Source organism: Acanthochromis polyacanthus, chromosome 3 (genome assembly GCF_021347895.1).
Source record: "Acanthochromis polyacanthus isolate Apoly-LR-REF ecotype Palm Island chromosome 3, KAUST_Apoly_ChrSc, whole genome shotgun sequence".
Taxonomy (NCBI): domain Eukaryota; kingdom Metazoa; phylum Chordata; class Actinopteri; family Pomacentridae; genus Acanthochromis; species Acanthochromis polyacanthus.
In genome coordinates, this window is record NC_067115.1 from 2,238,967 (window position 1) to 2,249,101 (window position 10,135).

At 41.4% G+C, this 10,135-nt stretch overlaps 1 protein-coding gene across 7 annotated transcripts in view; it reads right to left on the reverse strand.

The window, feature by feature from the left end:
* The window catches only part of nacc1b (nucleus accumbens associated 1, BEN and BTB (POZ) domain containing b), a 28,740-nt gene extending 21,494 nt beyond the window's left edge, over window positions 1-7,246 (reverse strand). The window contains exon 1 of one of the 7 annotated variants that reach the window (XM_051945097.1): window positions 6,927-7,246. Coding sequence is in view for 3 of the 7 variants with exons in the window: in XM_051945094.1 (XP_051801054.1) it covers window positions 5,363-5,493 (131 nt within the window). In the remaining 4 variants the exon portion in view is untranslated. Of the gene's footprint in view, window positions 1-4,727; window positions 5,845-5,955; window positions 6,701-6,926 lie in introns of those variants that run through there. The other 6 variants (XM_051945098.1, XM_051945096.1, XM_051945095.1 and 3 more) reach the window with 6 other exon arrangements.
* Window positions 7,247-10,135: the final 2,889 nt, after the last annotated feature.

Consider the following 10,135-nt stretch of genomic DNA (forward strand, 5'->3'; position numbering starts at 1 on the left):
CTATTCAACAACAAACCTCTTGAAACTGACCTTGGAAAAGGCTCTAGGACAAAAAACATCTGAACCTTCTTCAGCAGCTACCATCCAGATGTTCAAGAGCAGTGCACTTTAAGGAAAAAAGGACACTAAAAGGCATTTAATCACAAACAAGTCCGGAAAAGGTGGCCCTCAGGAAAATTGCTCATGAACCAACAGAGAGAAGACAGAATTTAGGATGCAGCTCTTAGCAAGGAACAGTACAAATTCAGGTGAAAGAGAAAAACACAACAAAAAAGACAAGCAGAGGCTGATATAAAGAATATATGTCCATGTGTGGGTTTATGTCTGTGTGTTTAGTGGTATGTTTCTTATTTCTTAGGGTTAACAAGCCACATTCAGACAGGTTTACCATGTAATCATCAACTTTACTGAGGTTCGAAGTAGGGTTGAACAATTATTGGATTTCAATCTGAAATCAAAATTGGAAACCATGCAGTTAACAAATTGCAATGGCCTGAATTTAAGATATATGCAGCGTGTCTGACCCAGGGTTTAAACTAACCTCGCTAAACGGTTTAACAAATTCCTCCTGTGCTGCTTGTATGGCAGTCATGCTTCTGATGGAATCTCATGTGATAATGCTAAATTAATTACACAACGAAAACTGAACTGAAGCTTAATTTTTTTTTTTAAAATTACAGTAAGTAATAACAAGTACATGTTTATCCTAAAATGCTCAGCTCTAGTTTTAGGACAGTTTTAGGACAGAGGGGTCTCTCCATATCATTCAAAGGTCAATATTAAACATAGAAGGGTTTATAGAAGGAAGTTGTGCTTGGTGTCAAAATTTAGGGAAAGTCCTGTAATTTCATGATGTCTTTTATTTTTTGATACCACCTATCCCACATGCTGATATTGACCTTTGAATCCGAAGGTTGGACAGATATTTTTGATTTTTAGCTGTTCATATTTCATGCATTACATCCCATAGCACTTTCATTTTATACAGATCCAATCCTTAGATAGCCAAATTATACCACATAAAATCTCTAATGGATATGATGATTAGTTTTTGTGTAATGGGTGGCCAAATGTAGCAGTTTAGAAGTTCGTGATGGATAAAATCGCAACTTTGTCATTCTCTGTAACATGCAATTATAAATATAAAGTAGATACTTTCACATTTCTGAGGACTATAGGTCACTGTGAAATGACTCTGGACATGTCAGATCTCTATCTTTTGTTGTTCAGAAGTTATAGAAGTCTGAAAATGGTCGAAAATTTCAAGTCTTAATTTTGGCTGCAATAATAGGGTACCCCCTACCTACTTCAGATGGCCATAACTTTGAAACTAATGACAATAAAGCATTCACATTTTGGATTTCCATCCATCCATCCTCTATACACCGCTTTATCCTCATTAGGGTCGCGGGGGGTGCTGGAGTCTATCCCAGCTGACTCGGGCGAAGGCAGGGGACACCCTGGACAGGTCACCAGTCTGTCACAGGGCTACATATACAGACACACAATCACACTCACATTCACACCTACGGACAATTTAGAGTACTCAATTAACCTCAGCATATTTCTGGACTGTGGGAGGAAGCCGGAGTACCCGGAGAAAACCCACGCATGCTCAGGGAGAACATGCAAACTCCATGCAGAAAGATCCCAGGCCCACTCCGGGATTCGAACCAGGGATCTTCTTGCTGCAAGGCAAAAGTGCTAACCACTATTCCACTGAGCAGCCCACATTTTGGATTTTCCCATCATATATAATGTACTAAATGTATGTAAAAACTTAGCAAAATCTGAGAGGGTCAGGTGGGAAGTTTTCTTAAAATCGGTTGATTTCATACGGAATGACCCAGTGGTGTAATAAAGGCAGCTTTAAACTTACGCTGCCATTCCATCAAAGCGTGATGGGCTGTTTGTAGAGCTACCGTTTCACAATAACACTCAGAGGGTGAGAGGCAGATTTCTACACAACCAGAACCAGCACAGCAATATGCCGTGGAGTGCAGCAACATCTTGAACTTTGTTGATCCGGTGGCAACAATTTTAATGTAATCTAAACAACTAGGCAACACACACGATGATCTGTCTGTCACTGCAAAACCTGTCATTATAACCACACATTCAGTGCACAGCACAAAAACACCCAACTTTAATCACTGGAAGTCCTGGGAACGTTTTGCAAAACTAAGGTTAACAAAACAAGTAAATTACAACTTTTCGCAAAATAAACTAACTCCTGTAATGACCTCCATCAAATTATAAAACAGTAAAAGGGCATGTGAGGGTGGATTTCTCCCTTCAACCCCAGCTCCTTCAGTGGAGCAGCTCCCAGGCACACAATAAAAGATAGTGGTTCTACTGGGAAGCTTCCAGGTGCAATTGTGAGGGGGGGGGGGGGGGGGGGGGGTGCTGTGGCATGCATGCTCAGCAAACCTTCCCTCAAAGAAAAACAAAGGCTGAAAAAGTGGACTAAAGCAGACCTGAGCTCCTGTCTTATGCCTACGTAAGGGCAGCGCTGAGAATACAGGGCCATCAGCTCCTCATCATAATTAATTTTTAAGTTTATAGTAACTAATTAATTTTGATAGATGCAGGCGTAGTAAGAAAGGTGGTGGGGCGAGAGAAACAGTAAATCATGTCCATTTACAGCTCCAGCGCTGCACGTTTCATTTGCAGGACTCCCCGGAACAAGAGATCCGGTGTCTCGGTGGGATCCTTCTGGATACATAAGAGATAAATCAGCAGTTTTTCATTTCATTCTGGATTGGAGCTTACACGTTTAGTGTCAGTATGTCGCTCTTGATCATCTTATTAGTATCTATGGATGCTTTAAAGAGCGGCCAGCACAGTAGCTTTAAAAAGATACGTAAAGATTGCTGAAATGCTAATATTACTGCGCATATTAACTGTGTAAATTGCAATTACAATATTATTATGCTAAATTAATGGGCCACTCCTGCTGCATTTAAGCTCATAAAAGGATTTTTGGATTGGGAGCACTTTGTACAATTTGATCTGAATAACATATCAATAAAGTATTATGTAATATACTTTATACTGTGCAATATTACTGTGTACTAACTGTGTAAACTGCAGTTATTATGTTATTATGCTTAATTAATGGCCACTCCTGCTGCATTTAAGATCACAAAATGATTTTTGGCATGGGAGCAATCTGTTCAATTTGATCTGAATAACTTATCAGTAAAGTATTATGTAATATACTTTATACTGTGTGAATTACGGTTCACTTTTCCCCAGCTTATTCGGTTAAAATTAATAATAATGCATTGGCAATAAGTAAGTCAGTATTTGCTTGCTATTGTACCCTGACACATTATTATGCCTTGGCAGTTTGTGCTGATGTAAAAGAAATCAATATGAATTGCATTAATGCAATTATAATTCATCTGAAGTGGCCCGGAGTGATATTTTTGGGTCTTATCCAGGATTTGTTTACATACATTACTGTTGCTTTAATAAATGCATAATGACCTTATTGGTAACATGGACTATCAAAACAAGTTAAATGCCTCAGGGTACTGACAAAGCAGAAAGATATAGAAATAAAAAACATTATGTCTTTGACCTCTGCACTGGCTGCGAAAAAAATATAAATGCACAATCTATACCGTCTGCTCCCTAATATGCGGCCTTGAGATAGCAATTGAACTGACAAGCATCCCAGTGGGGTTTCCTAGCGACCAATAGTAGATGCCTGTGGTTGTTTCCAGGTGTAAATATGTGCAATCATATGAATAATAAGCAGGCAGCCGCTAAGACAAAAAAGGCATGCGTGCGAAGAAAATCTCCTGACAGCAATCAAAGGCAAAAATGAATGCATAGATGGCACCGAGTCGCAGCACGATGACGGCTACGTTGATATTCACAAAAACACAAAAGGCATTCGTGGCAAAAAAGTTCAAACTGCTGGTGTATTTCGGTAGCCTCAAAACACGCTCCTCTACACAGGTGGACCGCCTGTCTGATTTGATTTAAAAGAACTGTGGAGCACTGACATGTCACCCAAGGACATCCTGCCAGCCACCTCTTGCCCCTCACAGGTCAGAGAGGTCACAACAACTTCCCAGAAACATAAAGGGGAGTTAATTCACACCACTTGACCCTTTGCCCCGAAGCCCCCCATGTGCCTCATTAGGCTCTGACTCCATGATAAACTGAGTGTGCTCTGCATGTGTGTGTGTCCTCTGCAACTTTTAAAAAAAAAATCATCTCCAGTGCCACAAAACTCTGGTTTACTTTGTGGAGACTTAACCACATGCTAACACTCAAATACCAAAGGACTAAAGTGATCACTGCAGTCCGTCTGCTAGCACAGAGTCGATCCGAGCAACTCTCAAGACAACAAGCGTGTGATATCACCATCAATCACTACCTAATCATACACAGTTTCCTGCTTCAGGGAGGTTAAAGGTGGCCTGTTAGCAAGTAGCAGGCTAAAGCTAAGGCTAACACTGGCATTAGGAAAACACTTCACATACACACACAACTCGTAAACATGGCTTTAAATCACGAGAAATAGACCGTAACCTTGCGTGGCCTTTGGTTTGAGGACATTTAAGGCTGAAAATGTAGTATTTAGCGACACTCCTGGGTAGACAGGCACCACATTGTGGCTATAGTGTAGCCTCCCCAGAGCACGACTAGAGCTGAAACTTCAAAAACGAAAAATCATTTATACACATCAATTATACATCAATTAATCTCACATGAAAGTCTAGCGGAGTCGATGTCTCGCCGGCAGATGCCTCAGGAGAGAAACAGTGAGCCACCAGCGGTGCAGCAGGGCAGTCAGAGCGGGCAGAGAGCTCTCAGTGCCCCGCCGTGTGCCAGCCTCGATGCCCGGTAGGATTTGGGAGTCCTCGGCTGGCCCGGGCCGGTGTGTGCGTGCGCTGAGCGGAGGGAGGGAGGGAGGGAGGGGGCGGCGGAAAAGGGACAAAAAGAGAGCTCTTCTCCTTTATTTTGTGTGTCAATCCCGGTTCCAACTGCCCTCAGCACACGCACACACGCACGTTTATCGTCCGAGGAACCGGAGGCACGAAATCTGCCACAAAAAATCGCGGAGGTGAAATATTCAGCAGTTCCGCGCTGTCCCCGTCTCCCCTCTTTCCGTGCCAGCGCGGTGCGATGTCCGTCCAAACCGAATTCCCTCCTCCTCCTCCGGTCGAATGGCAGCCACCGACACGGGACAGGCACGCGTTGTTCCCCCTCAAAAATATATCGCTTACGGTATATCACGGCGAGGCGTATAAATCATTTATTACGTTTCTCAACAAAACGGAAAACACACAAAGCTATTTTCACTCCGGTTTTAACGTTTTTGTTTGTTTTGGGGGCTTTTTACCGGAGAGGACACGGAGAGGGGTCTATAGCGGAGGGCGATCCTGGCACTCCATCTTTAGCCGACATCAACAGGTCATCCCGGGACACAAATGCGCTGCAACTGTGGGCGAGACAGACGGATGGATCCGGCATGGCGAGAGGAGAGGAGGGGAAAGGAAAGTAGGGGGCTGGCTGTAAAACCTTAACCCGTTTACCGACAGGACACCGTGATATTGGTCGAAGCAACTACCGACGGAGCTTTTAAAAATGCAGGGGAGGGGAATAACGAGGGGGTGAAAATCTGTGGCTCCCCCTCCCCGAAACACTGAGTAGTTTTTTTTTTTTTTGAGAAAGTTCAGGAATGCGGGAGAAACAGGAGCAGCATCAAGTCAGGGGGACAGAAGAGGGGGGACAGTCCCCGGCGACGAGTGAGCGGAGCCGGTGTGAAGTGGTTAAAGTTTGCGCCCATCCCCCCATAGTAGCCAGAACAACTTTACCGTCTCAAAAACAATAGCCTAACCTCCACTTCAACGCACAGCCGGAGGCCATACCTCCACTCGCTCTATCCCCAAAATCAAACAAATTCAAGGAGGCACCACTCACACATACACATACCCGGACAACCGACCGACCCGTCTCGCCGGCCGAGTCCGAACTGTGGTGCACGGTGGCCCGCCGCGCTTCACTCACCCCTCGGCTGTGTTCCGCTGGAAAGTGTTTCAATGGAGGCGGCTCGGCGCAGGAGGAGAAGAAGAAGAAGAAGCGGTCTAATGTCTCCCTCCGCCACGCTACAGACAGTCATTCACTGTGACTGTATGCTGTGTGAACCAGCAGCCGGAGCACGCACACAATTCATGCATACACATACATACTGACACGCGCGGGCGGGCACGCACTCAAACACACATGCAGCCGAGGGGAGAGGAGCGCAGAGCTATCGAGGAGGGGGACGCAGAGGAGCCATAGAGCGGGGCTTTTCTTTCTTTTTGTGTGTGTGTTTTTTTAAACTCTCCCAGGGGGTGCAGACAGATCGCAGAGCTACCGATCGGCCAGACAGATAGACAGGTAGACAGACAGATGAAGAGGCTGTCTTTTTACTTTTGGCAGCAGTGGAGCAAATTAGCACTGCACCGTATCTGCTGTCATTTCAGCCACAGTTGTGAATGATTAGACTCATGCATGTCCAATAACTTCACTAAAATGTAACTTTCCAATTGATTTGTCAACAAAGTAAATCGGAGGTTTGTTTTCTTTCGTGCTCAGCAAGAAAGTTCAACACTGAGATATTCACAATGCACCCTTTAAAAAAAAATCTTTCTAATAAATTCCAAAATGCTTTAGATTTAAATTTCTGAATCTGTCATGAAATAAGCAAGGAATTCTAGATTCTTTTTTTGGCGGGAATATGTCTAATGGAACGAGTAATGTCACAAAACGCCGCGAGTAATGAGATTACTTCTGCAGGAGTAACGGATTACAAGTCGGAGCCCACGCGCCGCTGCAGGCAGGTAGACAGGCAGCGTCCCCAGCCGACCCGACTGTCTGAGCCCCACCCACCAGTACACCCACTCAACCCGCTCACTCACCGGGGTGGTGTTTTGTTTTGTGTGTTTTTTTTTTTTTTAGGTGCTGGAACCGCTTCCCTCCTGGCCGACACCGCACGGACCGTGAAGCCGGCGCCCTGTCGGTTCGATCCCGCCGTCTAAATGTGCGCGATGGTGCGTCTAGACTCCGGGCAGGTGAGCCCTCCGGGGCCTCCAGGCGCTGCGCACAGTGAATACTAAACAGGATGAGACTGCATTCAGGCACGGCACTGCGCTCCCCGCTCTCTCTCCCTGTCATGCCAAATACTATTAACTCTATAATTCTCCTGTGTCAGATGTATAGCGCCACGCTCTCTGGGCATTCATTGTCACAGCGCCCCCATCCAGATGTTCCAGGCTTGTGTGCATACAGTATAGGCAGATATTTTTTGCCCTTCACTCACAGTCATCCCTGTCCCGTTTTATAGAAACTGAGCGCAATAGAGCAAATAAAACAGTGGATGATGTATGTGTCAAATACATGGTAATAGAAGAGCTCTGATCTTTTTTTTATTTATTAAAAAAGATCAATTACCAAAGACACTGAGTAATAAATCCTCAACACAATCCTCAAATAATTTTACCATTTAAAAAGTACATCCCTTCTAATTAATTAATTAATAATAACTTTATTTATATATCACTTTCAAATCAAAGTGCTTTACAGAGCAAGCTAGAGATAAATTACAATAAAATGACAACTGATAGAAAATAATGGCTGAGAAGACACAACAGCAACAAGACTCACAAACACAGTTATACATAGTATAATTATATAGTGAAGTGCACTGAGCACCTGTTTCAAACCCGAAACAATAAGAATAATGAAATAAAACACACAAGAAATACGTATGTATACATACACATATACACATGTACAGATAGGGATGAACAAAATAAATATATATAGATGACAATAACAACAATAAAACGGATAAAAGAAAACAATATCTAAGAAGACACAGTACCTCACAAGATAGGATTCATATACAGCAGAGAACAAGTGGGTCTATAGTTTTGCTTTGAACACCTCCACTGAGCAAGCTTGCCTAATGTCAGATGGAAGAGCATTCCATGAAGACGGTGCACAGAAATAAAAAGCTCACGCACCGACTGTCTTCTTTTTAACTCTAGGGACAGTCAGCAGACCTGTCCCCTGAGAGCACAAGGACTTGCTGGCTGTTATAGGACTACCAGCTCCTTTAACCCGCCTGGTGTCCTCATGTACGGGCATCAAAAAATACAGTTCCCTTTTCTAAAAAAAAAAATCAAAAAATTCAGCAAAAAATCCCCCAAATTTCTAAATAAAAATTTTGGAAAATCTTCAGGAAGAAAATTCCAAAAATTCCTTAAAAGCTTCCCTTGAAAGTTTTTTTTAAACCTCCAAATTTGGCAATAAATAATAATTTAAAAAATAAAGGAAAATAAAAATTGTAAATATTTTCAAGAAATGAATAAAATTCTTCCAAAAAAATCCTAAAATTATCTAAAATGATTCCATATATATCAGTAAAAGTGCAAAATTTTCTTTGAGAACATTGGGGAAAAAGTCAACCAAAATCCAGCAAATTTCGTTGATTTTTTTTCTGAAAGTTCTTTAAAAATCTTTTTTTTGCAACATCAACACCAAATTTTTTGCACCAAAAATTTTTTCAAAAAATTCTCAAAAATGCTGAAAATGTGGAAGCTTTCACTGTGAAAATATACATTTTTTGCCCCGCATTTTCAAACTTTAAAATGGGTCAATTTGACCCACAGGACGACACAAGGTTTAAGTATAACGGCCCAGAGCCATTTACAGCTTTATATGTTAAAAGAAGTATGTTAGGATTTGATGTATTCTATTTATTGCAATGTTGCACCTGAACAATGATAATGCAGACTGTGACTCTACTGGGAAAGAGTCTGGTTTGTTGATTCTGTATCCCCTCTGCAGAAAGGACCTGCTTTTTCGGGAGTAAAATGAAACAAATTCTTAAGCCTCATCTTTATTTTGCTGATCTAATCATGTAAAGTCATTGTGATTAGCCTTGAAACTATGCTTCTGAGTTTTGATTTTCAGTTAATTAGTTTTTGCCGACTAAAGAGGTGCTTGTTGTCATGAAAATGTGAACCCAGGCTGCTAAATTATGATCCTTTAATGTTGTTGTCATTTCAAGGTAAAGCTAAATTGAACCGTGTGAATATCATTTCAGATACTTTAATTATCGGCTATGCACCGTGATGCATGCAACAAATACAAACATTTTAAATATACAACACATTTACATAATTTTGCAAGGCGGCCCATTCTATATTGTTATTCCTCTATTGTCTAAATAATGTGCGCCATTTTTATCCATCAGAATACTAAATGGAGTCATTTAGGAGGCACTTGTTTTAAAACAGTGCAAAACAGAAGCATAAAACAGGAACAAAGAGCTTTTAAAACTAGCTGATGACACTTAAAACAAGATGTAATGATAACATTCTGTATTTACAGAGCACAATAAAATGAAAGAGACAAGTCATAAAATCACCTGAATGAAAGACAGATAAAAACTGTTACATAGAAATCTGAAATAACATCAGATAAAGGAATGTTTTAAGAAGAGATTTAGAAAAGACTTATCTGATCTGACTTCCTCAGACAGATCTTTACCCTCTGACTGAACACTCTGTCCCCTTTAGTTTTCAGCCGGGCCACTGAACACACAAAAAGAATTTCAAAGTGCACGCTGACACATATTATATTATAGAATGCCTATGCACCTTCAGTTGTTCAACAAAACTGTTTTACTACTACCTGTCAAAGTCACTTTAATTCACTCACATTCACTTTAAATCGCCATGCCTTGAAATGTGCAAATACTGTATATTGAATTTCAATTAGTATTCTATAAATTTTAAAATCAGAAGAGTCTTTTATAGTACAGTAGGTTCGTACATACTAACCTTTAATGTTAATTACTAACCTATTAAAGTATCTATCTATCTATCTATCTATCTATCTATCTATCTATCTATCTATCTATCTATCTATCTATCTATCTCAAACACTTTTCTATAACCAGTAGACACCAGTAAACCCATACTAGATCAACTAAGGGTCAGTTTGACCTTTTTTTCATCCATGAGTCTGTGACAGTGTTTAGTGCAAGGAAAGTGAATGATCATTAAAACTGTAAGCTGCTCCATATATCCTACCAACCATTATTTCATTATTTTATTTC